General features: G+C 42.9%; 1 protein-coding gene across 1 annotated transcript; it reads left to right on the top strand.

Annotated features, from left to right (window-relative positions):
* The first annotated feature begins 2,440 nt into the window (after window positions 1-2,440).
* LOC142388769 (uncharacterized) lies at window positions 2,441-6,525 on the top strand. The gene is made up of 9 exons (XM_075474318.1): window positions 2,441-2,641; window positions 3,193-3,445; window positions 3,538-3,602; window positions 3,758-3,896; window positions 4,192-4,310; window positions 4,387-4,567; window positions 4,724-4,807; window positions 5,310-5,405; window positions 5,482-6,525. Exons 1-9 carry the CDS (start codon window positions 2,550-2,552, stop codon window positions 5,767-5,769), a joined length of 1,317 nt encoding a protein of 438 aa, XP_075330433.1. The 5' UTR covers window positions 2,441-2,549; the 3' UTR covers window positions 5,770-6,525.
* The last annotated feature ends 15,381 nt before the right edge of the window (window positions 6,526-21,906 follow it).

The following is a 21,906-nucleotide window of genomic DNA, read 5'->3' as shown; positions in this document are numbered from 1 at the left end:
CGCTGAGGTTATGTAAAGTTTTTAATTAAGGTATTTATAATGAATGCAGTATTGTAATAAAAAACATTCTCCTAAGCAGGCTACAGTTACAGACACGTTAAAATGCCAAACAACTGGCTGGCTTGTGATGATTGTTATTTGTATAACTTGCCTCAGACAAATGTCTAAAATAGTCTACAATTCATCTCAAAAATAAAACGTTCCCAATTGAAATGAATGGATGGTTCAGAGCTAGAGTGTAACTGACGTTCAATAGAGTTGGGAATGCTGAAAAATTCTTTCTCTAAATGCTAAATGTGATCTTGATTTCCAGAGAAAACCAAACTTAACTCACCTGTGTGATAACATATTTTACACCAGAAACACAAATGTCACCCTGATGTGTGCGGGAAGGACTTGTGGTACTCGTGGTAGTAAAACTTTTTCATCAGGAGTTACCGTTTCTTTTCCAATTGGAGGTTTTCAAGGCAAAGTTTGAGTGAATTTTCAGTTTGAGCCAGATTACAGTGTTGCATTTGCTCTCACCAATCACCTTGGCAACCCAAATGATATCCAGAACAGCTGGGGTTTACACCATAGACATATAAAGATGTATATATATATATATATCTTTATAATGTCTGTGGTTTTATCTGATTAGATTCAGATTAACTTTTCAGCAAATGGCAACGGACAGGCAGTTGTAGCAATCCCACATGAAGAAGCGTAATGATTCCACTCATATATGTACTTTAAAGAAAAAAAAAAAAGATCAAATGACATAATGCATGCCTAAAAGCTGCTTTAAAACCTTTATGGATTACAGGATGGGAACACAGTTATGCACAAAACAAAGAGGGAGCTCCCAGCTCAGTGTGCACTGCAAGTAAGACTCTGCAATCCCAGAGATCCTCATGCATGTGCTGCATCTTTGAAGAATTCTTTCATGTAAAAAAATCTTTCACAAAGAAAATCCACATAGTTTTTGTATTGGTTTCCTTTAAAGTTCAGGGTTTTCATCTTAGTCGCAGAGATGTGTTCCATTACTGTCATTTTAAAACCCATCGCCAATGGAACGGGTTTAGCCTCAACTCCCATTTAGTCCCGTTTGTTTGTTGTTACATAAGATGAAATACGATAGTAGTTAACATATCATTATCTATCACAATTAAACCTTTAATTTCCAGTAGTGGAGGGTTTCGAGGTGTGTTTTGAGTTTATTGTGCTGCTGCAGTTTGGAAACCAGGGGGTGTAGAGTGTCTCTAAAGAATGGAGAGCTACTTTCTTTGGTCAAAGCATGTGTCCAACTCCAGAGGACAGGTTTGATTGTAGAAAAGCAGAGGTGTAAATGTAAATAAGAACCAAGCAGTACACTGATTACCACACCTTTTTAACCTCATATTTAACAGGAAAATGTACAAAGACAACGAAAAAAACATGTTAAAAAACTGTGTTTATGCTGATTCTGGCAACATGCTTCGAAACATTAGGTGCACGTGCATGTTTACTCCAGCTGAAGACCTAAAAACACGTACCTGTTTACACATTTTCTGGATTGTTCCACTACAGACGCTACAGCATCTCCTTTTCCATGGTGGTGCGAGGAGACATTCTTTTTACCACAGTTTGACAAGAAACAACAATATTAATCAGTAACAGAGAGAATGCATCTTTTCATAAATCCTATAGAATCAGTGATCTCTGAAACTGCCCCCAAAGTACCCCCAATCCTCTCTACCAATCGTAAAATTATAGAGGGAAAAACCAAATGATTATAACAGTCAGGGCAGGAGCAGTGCACTTCCAGTTTTTAAAGCAAATGTTGATTAATTAAAGGTACTACTAATGAATTAGAGGTATAACTGGGTCCTAAGTCTTTAACCTTCTATGGATAAACTAATCGATGGAGAGATTGAAGACTTTATTTCTTGTTGATGTGGGAACAGATGCTGCTTGGGTCCAGTGGACCTGATCAGCTTTAGTGGGTCTTAACTCGTTGTTATTCTTGATGTTATTCTCGCTCTAATTGCTAGATGGCAGCATGACCTCAGAGAGCTGAAATGAGGTCCACAGCATTTTAAACTGCGATTGTTACCCGTTCCAGGTGAATGGAAGTGCCAGCCCAAACCATGTGCTAATGGTTCAAGTCAGTGGCCTGACTTCTGGTTGTTAACTTTCAGCCTTGAAGGAAAACATTCATGCTGCATGGTTTATAACTCGATGCTGAGATTGCTCAAAGTTTGTGACTGTGGGAGGGGCTGCTGCTGGCTCGGGGGGGGGGGCTGGGTGGAGCAAGGTTTGTTATCTACACTGTTGTAATGAGTGTGTTTAACACATTCCTGTATGAGTGGAATGTTGGAAAAGGAAAAAGGCACTACCTTAATAAAACAAATCTTCCAGTAGAACCAGTTAAACAAGCTTGTCATGTTGCAGGCCTCGTCATATTTTGAGTGGACGGACTTTGTTCATTTCATGGCTCTGCTGCAGTTTCAGCCACCATGTTTGTATCGGTGTTGCTGCCATTCTTTGGTTAACAGCCGAAAGGTCAGAGGGTAGCTGGACAGGGTAAGATGGGGGACTGGGACTGGGCCAGTAAATGGATGGAGGATGTGTGGGAGGACAGGAAGGGAGAACCTGCCGCGAGGAACCCACAGCAGCAGAGGTAGGCAGACGCTTGTATATTTCAACAGACAGCCATTCGTTTCAATCAGCTTCTCAGTGGCAGGTGGCTGATTATGTGCTGCTGCAGGGAGGAGAAGCTTGTGTTTAATGATGGATTTACAGCAAATGTTTTCCTGCTCTATTGGGTAGATATCTGTCAGCACCGGTAATGGTAGAGCTCAGTTTAGCGTTACAAATAGGCTGAAAGTTCTGAGGTGACTCTCAAATAATTTAAGGATTAACCTCTTTGGCTCAGCTGGACATGACGGCTCGTCCGTCATTGTAAAAGCACGTTGTGTGGCTAAACTTTATTTAAAGGGATAGTTCGCCTCTTTTGACATGAAGCTGTAAAAACATGTCTTAGATTTTAGTCAACGTCTGACTGATGTGATATTGAATTACCTAACTGTAGTGCTGATTTCCAGGGACAGTTTTCACAAGAATCACAGTGCAATTTTACTTATAAGCTTTCCTTTAAAAACAACTGGTGTTTCCTTTTAATCCTTAGTTTAATCCAATTGGTTGTTGTCTCTTTCTTATAATTGATTTCAGTCCAAATCAAACCCCAGAAGAAGGTCAACCTCCACACAAATTTTGGTCCCAGGCTCTGAGGACTTTGCGACCCTGGTACTGTTTCGCTCCTGTTGGTGTAGTGTGGTCAGTCTGCCAGCTGGAGGCGCTGCTGCACCCCTCACTGTCTCCGGTGAATGTGTGCTCCGGGCTGCTGTTAGTGTGTCTGCTGTCGATTGTTCTGGTGGGCTGCATCCATGCCCCGAAGTGTTGCCTGTGGCCAAGACAGACCCAGGTGAGCACAGCTGCATGAGCTGAGCACCTGAAGAAGCCTTCTGCTTTATTTCATCGCGTTATGTTTATTCGGTGTATTTGCTTTAATTTAAGGAGGAGACGCCACAGAGGAAACAGCAGGAGGCTGTGGCTGAAAGCAGGAATAACCAGTATTCATGGTGACGCATAATGATTTCCCCAGTTTGATTTTCTTCATCTGATTTTAACTGCAGAGAGAAAATAAACTTGTTTATTTTAACATATTAAAATATTTCAGAATGTTGTTTTTGCAAAAATAAATTTACAAAGAAGCTTTCAAATCTTATTTCTCCAGCATGTCCTTGACTAGGAAGTGGGACCTCCATGTTCCTCTGGCTCTGGCTCTGGCCGACAGCCTGCTGCTGTGTGTTCTCCAGGAGCCCCTGCCAGACCCCAGCGTGCCCCACATCCAGGCTCACCTCTGCAGACTGGAGGTAAAATGGAGAAAACCGCCTTAAAGAAAGAAAATACAGCCTCCAGTAAAATTCCTGTTTGCATGTAGGTCAGTTTGAAGTCTTTGGTGGTAATATTAGAAAGATTCGGCGTTGCTCTCAGGAATAAACAGATACTGTGGCCGCAGGCAACACATACAATAACAGATCTGCTGCTTTCTGAATTAACGAGGCTGCCAGAGGAGATGAATTTAAATGTTTTAAATTGTTTCTTTCTTTTCTGTCAACAAACCACAACATTAACCCCACCATCCCAATCATCTTCTTCCCCCTGAAGGCTGTGGCTCACACACTTGAGAAAGCTAACATTGGATCGGTGGTGATGCCAGAGGAGGTGGAGCGAGGCACCACGCTTACAGTCAGACTGAAGCTCATCAGCACCTATCTGCAGCAGAGGTGAGGTCCGGCCTCCAAAGGACACGCCGTCTGCTGTAATTCAGCGAGATTAACGTCACATGCTCCCCTCTGACAGGGTGGAATCCCTGCGTACTCTGGTCCAGGTGCAGGGGGATTTTGAGGCCAGTGTGAAGGACATGCTTCGGGGCATGGAAAGCCTCTGGGCTCAGCTGGAGAAGCTGCACACTGGGGTCACGCTAACCAGACAGGAGGGCCAATGCCACAGAGACCTGGCTTTGGCCCGGACAGGTGCAGAGGTAAGCAGGTATGAATGCCTGTCTACAGATGGGCCAAGAATCCTGTCCAGCATACAATTAAAGTGATTTATTTCAGTTGAGTTTTATTTCAAGCGACAGTTGTGTTTTCCATGACTTTACCAGCTGTTTAAAACACTGTGTGTGTGTGTGTGAAAGACTTTATTTGCAGTCTTGGATCACTACAGGAACAGACTTCAGTCCTGCCAGGATCATCTGAAAGACAGCACACAGCTACTACAGGTAAAGTTCTAACTCCTGTTAGATACGATTCTTTAATTGAAAGCTCAAGAACAGACCGGAGTCATTCAAGTGAAAATGAAGTCTTTATTTCTGGCAACAAATGAAGTATTTCAGCGCTGGACTCGGTATGACAGAACTCTCGCAGGAATCCGTCAGACAGAGTCTCGATTTCCGGTAACATTTTGTATTTGTATGTCTCATTGTTTCACACGTTGGATCCCTTATTGATCAAATATGATTGGATACTAGTAGGTTCTTCGTCATAAGCCAAATAATGTCTCTGAGTAACCCAAACAATGTGTGTGTGCTTCTGCACCTGGTTTCTCAGGGTTCCCTGTTTTGTCTGGGTCAGTCTCAGTTAAGGTCATGTCTCGTGTCCATCCTGGATCACTTTAGGTCATGGAGAATACAGTCATAAGGTCTACGAACAAAGCCCATTTTAACACTCCTCTGATATTTTGCTGCTCTCCTCATTCTGAAACGGCTCTGTCCTGTTCTGCAGGAGTTAACCTGGAGTTACACTCATATCAGCAACAGTGTGGGCGGCAGCAGCGAGTCCGTCTGGCCGGAGCTTCTGCTTCAGTCCAACATTGAGCAGGTACTTTAAAACGCTGCTCTGTCGTTTAAATACGACCAGACAGCCGCGAGCACTGAAAACATCTCTGTCCCTGCAGTTTGACCAGGTTCAGGAGAATTTCAGCTCCCTGGAGCAGCAGACCGCTACGTTCCAGGCTCACCTGGAGGGTCTTGGAAAAGGAAATCAGGGCAGACATGTTGGGTCCCTCGCAGGCAGTGATGTAGGCCATTCAAACTCAGCCTCTCCACAGACTTCCCTGCATGTTAGTGATGCGTCGCCGGAGAGGTCGACCTCTGAGGACTCTCCTCTGACGCTGCGTGAGAGGTCGGCGCTGCAGCTCTCCTCCACCTTTGGACGCCTGCGCCTCTCTAGAAAGAAGAAGTGATTTTGATCACCCAAAAAGGTGTCTCACACACAAAGTTTGAGGTATTTTCAAATGTTGATCATTTGCTGGTTGCCTCAGAATTGAGTATTTATTGTTTCTGATTGTGATATTTAGTGCACTGCCTCACAGTCCCCACTTTAATCACTTTTAAAATATTGTTTTTCATCCTCCCTCTTTGATCACGGTGTTGGTCATTTAAGTCATTCTCACCTGTGTTTACCTGCCCGAATGAGCATGTTGTGATAATGTGGCTGTTTTTTTTTTTAATTGCCTGGGAATAAGATTCAAGGCTACATTGTAGGTGCTGGGAAACTTATATCTGAGACCCCCTTCCTCTGTTCAGAGATGATTTTTCCAGTTGAACATGACATCAAACCATCTGTCTTCTCTATCATTCCTGTCTTCAAAGTGTCTCCCATCTCCTTAAGATGTGTTTGAGCTCCTAAATCTTGACCTGAGGAGCTGGATCTCCTGTGTTGTGCCATGTGCTTGTGACATGGTTGTTTAGCTTCTCCTGTATAAAAACGTCCGTACGGTCCTCATGAATCCTCTGAGAATCTACCCCAACGCATTCCTCTTCATTGGCTTTTGAGAAGGCGAGAAGATTATTTCAAACACAAGGGGGCACACTTTTACCAGTCATTAAAGAATCAGCAGCTTTTGTTTTAACCTCCTGACCGTGTCCTTCTCTCTTCTCTGCATTGTAAATATGTGATTAGAGGTTGGAGTAGTCTGCATAAAAGTGTCTAAAAAGTATCTGAATGAGTCGTATTTTTCAGGTGTTTTCAATTTTTAAAGAAACCTTTTACAACGTTTCATACTTGAAGGGAAAATAAAGTAACAGTGGATATTTGATGATATATCTTTTTGAGGATCTCTTATTTGCATTGAAGTCTTTTTGTCAGTCTGTGATTTTAAGGAGTTTTATGTTTCTGTGCTGCAGAAATAGGTTATAGGTTAAGAAATCCACTTTTTTTCCTCTTCCAAAATGATTTTCCATCCTCTTTTTTTTTGTGCTTCTGTCAGACTAAGTGACTCCAACAGCCTGAATATTTCAAAGCAGGGATTTCAAGTTTAGGGCAAAGTGGGGGAGAAAAAGGTAGACGGGGGCAGTGGAGGTCAACGCCAGAAGCGTTTCTGTTATTACTAAAAACTGAGCAGCTCTCTTGACCTTTTTGAAAGGCATGAATGTCTTTGATCCGTATTCAATTACCCCGCAGCACCACATCATCAACATGCTTGTCCACATAGTTTGCTCAACCAGATTTCTGACTTTTCAGTCCGAAGTATTAAAGAGTTGAAGAGGGAATCTGATCATTAATGGCAGCCGTTAAGCGCCAGTTGTGGGCATGCCATCGATGTCATTTGACCATGGCCTTGCCTGCCATCTGCCAGATCACGCATCTGTCTGATTCCCTCACATTGTGGAAGTGATTGGGAGAGGTGGGGCAGACTCCTGAGGGATCTGGGATGAAAGGAATGCGAGCTGAACACTGCGGGATCCGAAATGTCAAAACACCAAAGACACATGCGCTCCATGTCCGCACGCTGTTTGTGGAGGGATGTGTTTTCTGTAATTTGAATAGAGGAATGATCTGTTGTGACATGCCCTACGAATATTTAACTTTCTCCAAAAATCAGTCAGGAAAACACAGGAGTGTGGAAGCCTCAACAACGGCGAGCACGTTCAACAGTCCAAAGACGAAGAAAAACATTTCTGATCTGATTTGATAAACGAGTAGCGAGAACAGTTGATTCCGTCGGACCTGGAGGGGAAGCAGCATGTCACTATAAAACAAGCTCTGCTTCACGAGCTACTAGAGAATATCCTGGGCCTGTCCACATGAACCCTTGCCTCACCTTGCTGGTATGTGATGTCATGACCAGCAGAGGGACGGAGGCTGGGGGGGGGGCAGATGGCGTCGGCTATCGGCTTGCTGTGAACGTACAACTGAGCAAACGAAATTACCACGGACTTTGTTTAGCTACACTAAAAACTTGATGACTGGCTTCCTCGTGGGCCACTCTGGTCCAGCAGAGAGGCTATTTCAAAGCTAGCTCAAGTGTGTGTTGTTTGAGAAAATATGGTTCGTGGCAGAGGTCAATCCCTCGCTTTATCCTGACAATTACTCAAGATCAGGTTTCACCTACGTACACATAGCACACATTTGTGCTGATCCCTCCTCTGATGGCACCATGCAGCCGTTTAAGTGACTGCTATCGGATATAAACAAACTCAAGACCTGGTCACAAAACTTTCTTGGGAGCACAGTTAGATAAACAGTTTAAAATCCACTTTTAAATCCCATTAGGGTTTAAAATCTCTTTTCCTTGGAGACTTACAAAACTAAAGGTTTCAGACGAAAACACACAAAGTAAATGTGAAACATTTGATCCAATAAAACGCATTTATGTATGGCTTTACACAGCATGTGATCCAGTTTTTAAATAACATCAGTGGCATTTAACCCTTGTGTGGTGTTCATATTGTTGTTACTCAGCCAGTGTTTGTGGGTCTGGTGGACCCCTAGCATTTTGTGGTTTTTAATGCCTCACAATCAAGTATTTTATGTTAAAAAACTCAACAGATGTTTACTTCATCCCAATTACAAGCAGTATAAACAGTATATATGGTTAATATTTGCCCTTTACCTTTGTTAGATCACATTTATAACTTATTATTTAAAACGTAATAAATAAAATCAATTAAAATCAAGATATGATTGGAAACAAATTCACAAGTGAAGCAAGGTTTTTCAAAACTACTGACTTTTATTTCTTTGAACTCAGAAAATTAACCCATTCAGGTGCACAACACAACCTGAACACATGAACACATAGAGTAAACACATCAGTCAAGACAACACATGAGCCCCATTGAACACATGGCCTTTAGCCACTAGCCTATACGACACATGAGGGGCAGAGTTTTACTGTGTGTGTGTTGCAGATATACTTTTTGCACTTGATGCATGTATATTGTGTTTTTCTGTCCATCTTGGGTCCGCACACTTCGCACCGCTTCTTCTTGTTGCTGGTGTTCACAACCTAGAATAATGAAAAGATCAGGAATTTTTCTAACACCTCTCTCTCTCTCACAAGACATGAGTGCCAGACATGTACTGCAACAGCATAACACACTTACTTCAGCTTCTGCAGATTGTGGTTCTGTAGGTTGGGTGGACAGGGCACCAGCATTCTCCTCCTGAATCCTCCTCAGGATGGCTGCAGAGGCTGGGGTTCTGGGGACATGTTGTCTTTCCTCAATTTGTGGTCTCACCAATGCTTTTCCCAGATCCTCGAGAAAGAGGCGTCTCTTCTGGAGCTTCCCTCTGTTCCACTCTGGGTTAAGTGCCATCCAAATGACAAAGGCGTTGTTTGCTGAGATGTCCAACATGTCAAAGAATATCACCAGTGGCCAGCGTAGAGTCCTCCGTTTGCAGCTGTAGGCCGTCACCAGCTTGTCCATGTTGTCTACCTCTCCTTTTGTGGCATTATAATCCATGATGATCTCTGGTTTGTGATGTTCCTGGTCACAGATTCTTCCATCCCCGTGCAGTGTACTCATGAGTACCACATTCTTGTCTTTCTTTGGCACATAGGATACCAGGGATGTGTCAGCCGTGTAGGCAAACATGGAAGACTTGACAGGCCTGTTCTTTGTAGTCAGCAGTTGAGGTGGGAGCTCTGACTTGTTTTTCCGTATTGTTCCCACCATGGTCAGCTTCTTCTTTAGGAGCTCCTGTCCCAGCTTGTGCGAGGTAAAAAAATTGTCGCATGTGATGTTGTGTCCACTGAGTCCCTGAGACATGTCCAGGACAACTCTCATTCCTTGGTTTTTCTCGGGTGCTCCTCCATCAGGTTTCCCTATGTAGACTTGTAAGTTCCAAGCATATGAGGAAGTGGAAACCTCTTCTTGGGAATCCTCTCCCTCTACATCATCATCAAAACCTTCTCTATCTTCCAAAATCACTTCCAAGGCCCTCTGCGCAGAGATCCTTTTGGCCATCTTGATCGGTTGTGATAAGAAACCACACTGGCAAAGCTATATTTATAGTGTCCCGCCTCCAATTTGTAGCAGATAGAGTGGGAGAAAATAAAGATTCCCGCAAGACAGAGGGTCAAATGTGCGGGAAAACAAGAGTAGATGCTTGATGTGTTGAGTGTTGATGCTTGAATTTTGCAAAAATGTTGCAAACTTGTGTGGGAACCGCAGGTGCAGAAACTCTCTCTGTCACTCACACGCACGCACGCACACACGCACACACACACACACACACACACACACACACACTAACAGCAGGCCCAGACAGGAGGTGGACAGAGTGTAGGTACACAGAACATAAATTTCCACACTTCTTTTAGCCCTTGGTACAGTGGACCCGAACATCTTATATGTAATAGAAATGTGTAGGGGGGGTGTACGGTGTGTGGTCATTAAAAATTTATTCTGATATATGTTCTTCACAGAAAATGAGCCAAGGCCAGTGAGTCTGAGTTTTAAAAATTAATTAATTGTATCATTTTTCTTTTGATAAAAAATGAAAACGGGTCCCACAGACCCGAACACCACACAAGGGTTAATGAGATAAGATCACTGTATCAAATCACACGGTATGGTTAGAGTGGTAAAAAAGTAACACCAACTCATGGATTTACATTATTTTCTAGGTTCTGTCATCATAATTACAACCATTTCTCAGAAGATTCCTCACACTCTTTCAGAAATGAGACTTTAGTTGTTGTTTTCAGGACTATGTGAATAAAATAATCACAAATGATCTAGAGATTAAACTTTCACCAAATGTAGACATTTCTAAATCCAGGTTAAAAACATTTATTTTCTCATGTGTCTATGCATGATATCTGCACATTATCTTTTAAGTTATCTGGACTGTTGCTTGTTTTTAAATTCATTATATGTTCTTTTATGTATTTTTAACGCTTTTATTTTATGTAAAGCACTTTGAATTGTTTTGTACAAGAAATGTGCTATATTTATTTAAAAAAAAATTATCTTGAAAGAATGCAATTTTTTTTACTGGCTGTGATAGTTGTATCTGTACAGCACATTTAATTAGACTTAAACTCAATGACAACTAACAAAATGTAAAAAATATGGGCAAAACACATGAAAAATAGTTTTTTAACCCTAATCACTCAATTGACTTATGAATGATGTTTATTGACCAAAGTGAGGGGCTGAGATGGTCTGCAGACAGGATTAGAACATGTAGCTCTTCAGGTGAAAGTTTTGCATCTAGGTTGAAAATCAAAACGTTTACTGACAGGATGAGTCTCCTTCATAACTGTGAGTTAGTAAGTTTAAGTTGGGTAAAGCAGAGTGGCTTGAATAAAAGGGAAGGGATGACTGATTTGAAGAGAACTCCAGTCTTTAGGAGAAAAGAAGTTAACGGAGTCGTCTTCCTGACGCAAAGAGGAAAAAGGAACAAGTTTACCCAAACCGATCGCCACTGAGCATAAGACAAAACCTGTTGGGCCAAACTTTACCACATGTGAGCGGACGAACTAGCACCAAGCAAAGAACAGACCCAGGCTTAAGAGCAGGAGGCGATCGGCCATCACAGGTGAGTTGCTTAAATAATCAGCCACTCCAGGAGCCACGAGCCATGTAGGATTACTGGGACGGTAAAAGTCTGAATTAAAAGTCTTTAAAGTCTAAACTGAATCTATAAAAGTGTGGGTAAATAGAAGAAGGATTGGAGAAACTATTGATAATCAAATGTCCATCAGCTGTAAGGTAGAAGTGGGATTATAGGTTGCCATGGCGATACGCCACATTCTATCTGACTCGAACTCAAATTCACCAAATTTTGTGTAGAAGTACTGCTCCTTCAAGAAAAACTGTGAATCCTAAAGACATGCAGTGTCCACAGTGAGCAGCTCAAGGCTTTCCTGCACTTATCGCTTTGACGTTTGTTCTCATGGAGTAAAAATGTATGAACGTTTTTAACAGTTAAATACAGCGACAGTTGGTGTTATCGCCCAAAGGTCCGCTCACTTTGCATTGGAGTCGATGAAGCAGCTGGGCTTTTTATTGTCATTTGGACACCTGAAGCACAAATAGTTTAAGTCTGATGGCTTCCAGAGTTAAATTATTGGAAGAAAAGACACATTGTGGAGGAAAAATATTCAGCTTGAGTGAAGATTAGGCGCTGGCATGAGGCGTTTTGGTATCTGATCCACATTTTCAGGTCAAATGTTGTTATTGGACGGAAAAAATGTGGAAGAATAACTATTTTTTGGTAACAACTGATAGCGGGATTGAACTTTAAAGAGCCACCAATAAACAAAACGAACATAGATAAAAGCAGAAGTAAAATAATTACTTGATATGGCTGAATTTTAAGAAAAAAATCCAAATTTTCTTTTATAGTAGGATTGTGTTCACCTGCTACAAATGTGGGTAAACCTTAGGCATAATCCAAAAATATAAATAGGAAAAGATAATTTTTTATTAGGGCTGTAACATACGCAGGAAGTTACATATTTAATATGGTTGAGATGCAGCAAAATGTTCCAGAGAAAAGACTAAAGTTTGAAGTTAAAACCTGACATGTGTCTGTTTGTTTCAACACTAAATGAAAGCATCACATAGCTGCAGGCTTATTTTTTCTTATTTTACTTCTGATGATGGAGCTGTGCTGTAAGTTGATTTCAAGACTTTGTAAAAAAAGTGATCACATACTGCATGTATGGCTGCTATTAAAGGGCTGGACGCAGAGAACGGAGGGCTGTGCCACTTCTGAAATGAGGCTGTTGGAACGGACAGCTGCACATTGAGACAAAACATCAAAACACCAGTCACAGATGTACGCAATTAGCAACATGGTAGACATTTGGGGAGCAAAAGGTCCATAAACTCGCAACTTATTATGGTTGATCTAACATGGCTGGAGGGAAGCCTGAACTCAACAAGTTAATGGGCTTTTAGTTCGGCTTCAAACATTCCACCATCCAGACTTTAATGTCAAAGAAGGCTTAACTCCTCTTAAAATCTTTCTCAGACCTTTAATGGCAGTTCTCTATTCTGACAGAAATATCATCCCAGTCAGTCTGTGTGCACGTGCATGTGTGTGAGAATGGGGGTGTGTGTGTGCACGCTGACACAATTAGTCCGGGGGGAGGAAGCGAGCACCACGCTCAACATGTTTCCAATCATTAGGAAATGTTAAGCTTCCTGTTTGTGTAAATATTGTCTTTCTTTGTTTTCCAAGAGAGCGGGGAAAAATAATCAAGCGTGACCTCTGTGCCCTCCTGTTTTTCTATCACACTGATGCAGCTCACCTTCTGTGTTAACACCGCTGAGGCCAGAGGTGGAAGCCAGTCCTGAGCCGTCACCGGGAGCTGGGAGGGGCTCAGAGAGTCAGGAACGGGTGGGCTTTCCAGGGGCCACGAGCACCAGCTGCGAACAGTGCAAACTGCATTCAGGTCAAACTGTGGGCGCTAACATCACCCCGTCTCTAATTAATAATCATTCACTGTAGTTGCTTGGTGAATTTTGGAACCTGACTTATGCAACACGTGAAAAGATAAGTGTCACAATGAGTTAAATCAAGTTGAAAATCTCACAAACATATAGGCACATTCCACATGCAGCTGTCCACAGCTTTAAATATTACACGATAAAACGTTCAGCCTTTGGCTTTTTGGAACGATGCTGTTATATCCTCGGCAAACATTACATCACCTGTCTTTTATCTTCCATTTATCTTTTATCAGTGTTGCCAAAAGAACTGACATTTTGATTTCTTAGCATTCCTCTCTAAGGAAAAGGTTTTTCTTTTTGGAAATGATCTGAAGCATCTGCAGATTAGAAGGTTTAAACGATGGATTTCCTGCCTTTCGTTGCTGCATAAATTCTTGATTGTAAAGCTTTTCTTATCCTGAGTGACTCTGTTTATGGAATAATTCTGGGTTGGGTAGAATTTTTTAAATTTTGGGCCATATTTTGTTGCGGTGAAAATGTCAGGATCACCAAGTAAACGTAGGAGTTTTTAAACGTTTTTATAATCCACTGTTTTATCTCAAAATAGCTTAATCAATGTATATGTACTGTAGATGTTTCCTTTTTTTTAGATTCAGGTTAAAGGGTCACAGAACACAGCAATGAAACAGAAAATACAATAACATCTCATAAAAACAGTAAAACAAAGCTCCTTGACAAAAAGACTAAACCAAGAACAACTTTTTTATAAAAATGTAACCAAATAACCGAGTTTTTATTGTGATGTGAGCCAAATAAACCACAGAAATGTCCTAATTTTGATACCGTGATGTGCTACACTTATTGTTTTACACTTTTTGGAACATCTTTTGGATTTTGGGTATTAAACTCATCTTCTTTTGACTCAACAACCCAAACACAGCAGTAATCAGAAAACACAACGACCTTTTATCAGGAAACAACTCATCTTACGATTTATTGTGTTTTCTAAAATGCAACAGTTGTTTGTTGGAGTTGTCCCCTTGTTTTCTTAAATGGTTTGTTTTGTACCTCAAAGCCACCGCGGTTTGAAACGATGCTCAGACTTACAAACATGAGATCCATGCTGCTCGAAGCTCCAAAGTCTCCTCTGGTCTCTGGATGAAGCAGCGATGTGTGAGGCATTCTGAGGAAAGGCTAAACAAACAGGTTGGCCCGAGCACAAAGAGTCCGCCACTCAGAGACATGTGGCAGCAAAACCCTCTCAATCCACGTCCCCACCCCCAACACACACAACCGTGAACCCCTCACACTCCCGCTGGAGACGCACCAACTCTTCCACCTACCCCGAGCGTGGAGCCAGGAGAAGTAAAGATAGAGGAGGGGGAGCCAGTTCTGATTCCTATTCAATGAATGTCACCTCCTCACAAAGGCGACTGCATGACACTGCCACTAAATCAGAGTTAATGGACTCCTTTCTCAGTCCTGAGAACATGACAGGGGGCGTGTGTGAGAGGGACAGGGGATGGTGAAGGTGCCTGTTTGCCCCTTTGAAGGGGCACATGGGCCAATGAGTCTTGGTTGATATAGTGAAGTGTTTTCCAGGGGTATTAACAGCTGTCTCATTCAACACTCATTTGTTTAAGCAGTCCATAATTCAGACAACATAGCTACTTTCGCTAAATTGTTAGTGATTCTACAAAGATGAATGTTAATCATACGGTTTGTTTGACTGGTGTGTCACGGCTCTGTCAGCGCTGCAGATTTGTGTGTAAGAAACAAAACAACAAAACATCAATCATGTGCTACTATAACAGCAAGTCCTGCGCAACACAAACCGCGCTGATGCACAGGCAATCAATCAAAGCCCAAAAATGAAGGTACGGGCAGCACCGTGCACCGTGCATGTGAGGGGATCGTCAGTTTGCATGTGAACATTCATTTGACAATGAGGAGCCAGACCGGGAGACGGCATTTCTGGAGCCGTCTTTTATCCTCCCTGCAGTGCGGTACCCTCCTGCCTGGCGCCCCATCCTGGGCTCAAAGTGCACAGCTCAGAGGCCAAAGCGGAGATGAGTGAAGATGGCGTTGGTGTCACTTGGCAGGCATTCATAACTACCACACCCCCCCCCTGCCTTTGGCTACACAGGGGAGATGCAGAGAGAAAGAGGAGGAGAGACACGGAGCCCCAGGTATCGACCTCATTAGCAGATAAAAGCAACCTTTCTCTGCGACCCCTGACCCTGGAGGTTGCCATGGAGCCTTTCAGTCAAGCCATAGATGGAGCATGCAGGGGTTTCCCCCAGCAGGGTGGGGGGAATATGAGCTGCTGTGAGAATTATTAAGATCCCACCCCCCCACGCCCCCCCTCGCTCACACACAAATCCATATTTGTCTGCTGCTCGATCTTCTGAACTCACCTCTTGAGGTTGCGCCGCAGCTCACGTCTCTCCTGTTTCCTGCTTTGTTTCAGTGGTCTTAATGCCAGTCACAAAGTTAAGCTCATTACATCCATGAGTTCTCCTTTGATGTGCAGGGATGAAAAAGTGTTGCTCCAACGAGCCTTTTTATCTCTGCTTGTGTGGCGTTTCCACTTTTATCACGTGGGTGAAATCCTGCATTCTACTCGATGTTTAGATGTATGGATTTATGTCTTAAGCTGTTAAACGTGTTTTAAATCTGTTGTCAGGGGTCCCAGCCTCCCTGTTTAAATTGGTCCTCTTTTAAATCTTCCCTTAAATAAATCTGACACGTGATAACTTTGTTTTAAACAGTGCTACAAACACAAACACTGTTATTGTTACAATTATTTCATGAAAAGGATAATATACATTAAACCCAGAAAGTCTTGCTCCGTGTTGTCATACTTTGTGGTATATGTCATGTCAGAGAAAGTGTGTCAGTATAGGGTGTGTGTTCATGTATGCATTATATGGAAGTGCGTGTGTGCGTGTGGTTGCTGAAGAATGAGGGGGGAGGGGGGGTTATATCTTGGTCATGCTGACTGAGTTTTATAAGCTGTGGCTAACCCCACTCCCCACAGCTGACTGAATATTAAATAAACAGAGCCAAGTGGCTGAATTCAGCGGAGTGAGTGTTCAGGCTGGAGAAACACTATTTCACCAGTGCCGGGGCCTCCCTCATGGGGCCCCCACATCAGCTTGTCTTATTCTTGGCAGCCGCGGTGGAGAGAGGCAGGCTATGGGGTGGTGTGTCTGAAGTAGTGTACAAGGGGGACGCAGGGGGAGTCAACTAAAAGGGAGGAGGGCAGGGGGGGGTGAAAGTTGGACGCAGTGAGGAAAGAAGGCAAAAGAAAACCGGAGGCGGGAGTTTGTTGTTGGTGAAAATCACAACAGCAGCTGAAGAAAAACGAGTGTAGCGCCATCGCTGACTGAGTTTTCTTGCGGTTTTGAGGGGAGTCGGTGGAATCTGTTCTCAGTCAACGTGCACGTCCGAGTCGGAGTGCGTAAGTGAGGCAGCGTGCCAGTGTCAGACAGTGAAGTACGAGCAAATCTCACAGAAAAACAATAGCACTGCACGCTTGAATCCAAATGAGATGCGGCAAATGTGAGCATTAATAAACATAAAGCTTAAAGCAGCACAACAACAACTGATAAGAACAACTAATTCCCCTTTTTAATTTTTGGTGAACACAGGTGTAATGAATAACAATACTGAAAGCATGATTGAAATCACACTTACATGGATAATTAAAGGGTACACTGGTATCATCCATCTTATTAATTGGCCTAAATGATTGTAATAAAAGACCTGTAGCTTGAAGCCTTTTCCTCAGAATATTGAAGTCAATGATGACCACACTGCAGGTTAATCTGCTGCCTTAACACAAGAGGGTCGGAGAATAAAAAGTCAAGATTGCATGTGATCCGAATGAATTGAATACACAATAAGTCATTAAAAACAAACTACATTACATTGGAAAAGTTGTAATTAAACTGAAGATCAATGATTACATTGATTTTAAGACAATGGAAACTTTGTCACAATATGCTTTAAAATCATGAAACAAACTGAGCCATTTGATCCTTTTAGTTTTATGTACATGTTTTTATCTGTGGATGTTTATCTTAGATGTTTTATTCAAGGCATTGTTTCAGTGTCTTTTCAACCACTACAAAATGGTTCATCAGACAAAACTGTAAAATAAAGGATGTGCACTGTTAGACATTTGAATATGTAATAATGTTTTTGACATATATACCACAGCCAGTCAACATATAGCCAAGAAAAATGATGAATATCAGAGCTCAAACATAGATGTAATGTTGAAAAGAAGTATATTTGAGTTTAAAGTTAGTTCTTAGGTTGTAGGTTTGTTGATGGTGACTTAAAGCAATACAATGTAACTTCTCAAAAAGCCCTTTATGGAGCTTCCCCTACAGGCTTGGAGGTAATGTACGGTTACACTGTCGTAAATACAACACCCTTTCGCTTTCACGTTTCACGTTTGTTGACGAACCGGCGAGGAGTCAGAAGGTGCAAGCTATGTCGACCGAGAAGGTAAGAGTAATCAAATGTACCTGGGAGCGTGAGAGGGGTCTATTTGTTTTTGCAGTAGGTGTGCCAGAAAGCAAGTCGAAGTACTTCCGCTCAGCTCCCGGGCCGGTCCAGCAAAGTTACATAGCGCAGTTATTCCAACTCAGACCCCCGAAGGGCATAGGAGACAGGCCAATCGTAATATTAAAACTCATTCTAGCCGCACAATTTTTTTCAAGCTGTTATTTTAAGGTAGAAATGTTACATAGTATTGCTGTAAAGGAGAATTTTTTAATTTTTTTATTATGCGTCTCTTGGGATGACGTCATCGACGCGTGCCGCTGCAGCACAGCTCATTCACTCCGGTAAGGACGTCCTTCCTACTCAAAGTTGTCGTCCAAATAGTCAAAATCTGATAAATATCCTGCCATGTTGCACAAAACTAGCAGCAGCAAACTCCATGTGAAGTTAGCCGACCGTCACAGAGCACGTAAATAAGCTGTGCTGCAGTGGCCCCCCGATAGCCCCCAATTACAACAACACGGCAGCTCTGAGCTAACAGTGCAATAGTACGCGTTCATTCATTCATTGGTTTTAAAGTATCGGTGAAATAAAGACAGATAATGCCTTATTTAGAGGCTGTATTGTCTCTGCCCTGTTCTCTCCCGTTATAAGGATATACGAGGATCTCAAGTGAGCTAAATATCGTCGGAAGGACGCCGACTTTCACCAAACTGTTATCGGTAAGTAGAGGAACGTATTTTATGCCAGAAATAAGGTCCAGGTTTAAAAAAAAACCCAAAAAACTTTCCCTTTAATACAGTCACATGTCTTTTACCAACTTTAAAGGTTGACATTTAGTTTACTTCTTCAAAGTGTTTTGAGAAGTTTGCAGAGAAAAGAAAAACTGTTGTGGTTCCGTCCACACAAGGTGCTTCGTGTTCGATTGGCTGAATTTGAAGTAATCAAAAATAAATGCCGGACGTGCAGAGATGGCTTGTCTGTAAGTTTGTTTTCCGTCTGTCCCACTCTCATTTGCAATTAATGTCGCCTGAGAAAAAGCCACAAGCAGCATCACCAGCATACTGACAGTAACCAGCATACTGTCTGTTTACTCAGTACCTGAGTAAACAGACAGACCCGTGCAGCTGTACAGAGATGGTGTCACTGAAAACGAACAAAGTGCAAGCGGTTGCTGCATCTTATGTGAAAAGTTTATGATTGTGGCGATCAGTGTGTGTGAGTCTGAAAGACTGAAATTGTCGGTGGCTTATATGGTATATTCATAGTGCCCACCAATGAATGAGGCAGAAGCTGGAGAGTCAATCACTATTAAGGCCACAAGAGTTTTTTTTCTTAGAAAAAACTTGATACAAATTTCTCACAGAATCTGGGGAAGCTGCAAACCCACTAGTGTCATCCTCTCTGCAGGATTTAGTCAAACACACAAACATGCATTTCTCGGTCCGTTCTCAAATGTCACCTCTTCACTTCAAAGACTTTCCACAATCAGATTACCCACCACCACCATCCGTGCACACACCTGTGCTCTCCACGCACGCGCACACACACACACACACACACACACACACACACACACACACACACACACACACACACACACACACACACACACACACACACACACACACACACACACACAAACTCAGTCTTTAGGGAAACCAAAACCAACCGTCCCAGACTGCGAGATCACCCATTCCAGACAGGGAATAAAACTAATTTGATATCACAGCCCTGTTTGATATATATATATATGTATACCGCGGCCCCACATGAACGCTATCGAGTCACAGCGAGCATCTGGGCAGGTCATGGGAGCCATTTTCTGGATGGAGTGAATCTGCAGGGCTTCAGCCTCCCACACCCTGCTCCGTAAACACAGCTGTCAGTCTTGTGTCTCCTGTCATTGCAAACTCCCGTGTTTTAGTCTCTCCTCTTTCATTTAATTTAGGCCGTAGGGCTGAGCAGGCAGGAAGCCCTCCGTCAGCGTCCTCTGGATGTGGGAGAGTTTGGCTTACTTGCTGACTCAACTGATTACGCAACACAGAGATATATGTTTGGGATGCTTCCATGTGTTTACAGACAAGCCTTTGCATACTGCTGCGAAACACTGGCCATCTCTAATTACTCACACCAAAAAAGAGCAACGCACATGTAAGAGTTCGGCTAATCGAAGCCAGCGCCTGTGTTTTTTGATGAATTGTTGTCCTCTTCATATCCCTCCCTGTGCGTCTCCCACACTGTGCTTCAGACCTCCCACAGAACACTACAAACAAACACTACACTCACACATATGCGCACACCAGGGCAGGTAGGGACTGTAGCCCAGCAAACGCTGTTTCATCTTGACCCCAGAAACTCTGAGGCACACGAGTGCAGCTCATTGGTTTTTAAAGGGTGAATAAAAAAGGGAACAGAGAGTTAAAGACAAAGGGGGGAAGAATCTGTTTGTGTGTGTGTGTGGTGGAGGAAGACAGAATGAAAGGAAACAGTTAGATGCAGAAGAGTCTCTGAAAAGTCTCCATGCTTCCCTCTCCTGCAGCTCCACGCAGGTCGGCATTCCCCTTCGCTCTCCTTGTGTGGTCCGGAGCTCCAAGTCATTCCCAAACAATCGGCATTAATCCAGGGAGCTGGGGGCGCTGCCAGACTGCCAGAGCACCCTCAGCCTGGCCTGTACTGACGCATGCTACTCAACACCCTCTGCACACACAAAGACACACACTCTCGCTAATAGACTCATGCTTGCTTTGATCAGGCTTGGTAAAGAAGTGTGTTCTACAATGCGGTCTACAAAGCAGTCTTTGACTAAGCAACAGCAACAGCACACCACCAAGCTTAGGATTGGTCACAATGATAAGGAAGCACCGCACCCGCACCTTTGATAAACTGTTTCTCTCATGAATGGGCCAATTTTAATACGTCATGCTCCAGTAGATATATTATTATTAGATATATTCCAGTTTGTTTTTGAAGAGCGGCTGTGTGAGGTACTTATGCTGTGCTCCATTTGCCTGGAAATGATGTCACATCCCAGTTGACAGTTTTTCCAGCGAGCAATGCAACACGATAACGCCAAATGATCCTGTACCGGGTGCATTCAGGGTTCATAGCAATTTGATAAATGATAGGGTTTAGGCAGAACTGTGCGTGCGACTGATTTAATGAGACACAAACTGACGGAAGTGCTAATAAACTACAGCTATTTACACTTTTGTGTGCAGGATTGGTGAGATTCCTGCAACCCTCTCAAGTCAAAAAACACGACTTCAGTTGATTTTTCCGTCTTGAAGCTTGAATATTCGACTTCCAAGTCTAAATGGAAGTTGCTTACTTGCAGTAAAAGAAAGTCAGAGGGTTCTCAGTTTGGAAAAGTATGTGAGGAGTAACCTATTTGCATAGTCTCTTCCACATTCCACGTCACCCTGCTCAATCATTTCCAGTGCTGACCTATGTCTAAATGGCTCTCCATTTATCCATTTTCTGCCACTTATCCAAGAGCGACCACAGTGTAAGCAGAGATCCCCAGACCTCCTTCTCCTCAGACTGTAGGCTTTTTACTTCAAGACGTACCCAAACTTACTGTACTCAAGATTATTATCATAGACCTGAAGGACTTCCGAGTATATCTTTCAACCCACATCCATAACTACAAAGAAAAGCTCTTTACATTTACATTTATGCATTTAGCAGATGCTTTTATCCAATGCTACTCACAAGGAAAAAGGAGAATTTACAATCGCATATATTTAAAAGAACAATTTACACAAAACAGTTACAATGTCAAGAAGCAGCAGGGGGGCGGGGGGGTCAGTGGTGTAGTGGGTTAAGCGGGCGCCCCATGTACAGAGGCTACAGTCCTCGCTGCAGCTGGCCCCGGTTCGAGTCCCGCATCGGACGGCCCTTTGCTGCATGTCTTTCCCCCTCTCTCTGCCCCCTGCTTCCTGTCTCTCTTGAACTGTCCTGTCCATTAAAGGCATAAAAAGCCCCCCCCAAAAAAATATATAAGAAGCAGCAGGGGGGAGAGTACAAGTGTTTGGGTTAGGTGAGTGCAGTGGAAGAGAGCAGGAAAACAAATGTACGACAAATGACAAATTAGCCATGGGCTAGATGAGGCGAGCGCCATGTTATTAAGGTCATAAGTTTCTCTGAATGTCAGAGTGTTGTGACGGGTC

This window comes from Odontesthes bonariensis, chromosome 9 (genome assembly GCF_027942865.1).
Source record: "Odontesthes bonariensis isolate fOdoBon6 chromosome 9, fOdoBon6.hap1, whole genome shotgun sequence".
Taxonomy (NCBI): Eukaryota; Metazoa; Chordata; class Actinopteri; order Atheriniformes; family Atherinopsidae; genus Odontesthes; species Odontesthes bonariensis.
The sequence above is the reverse complement of the archived record's forward strand: the minus strand, read 5'-3'. Positions and strand labels throughout refer to the sequence as shown.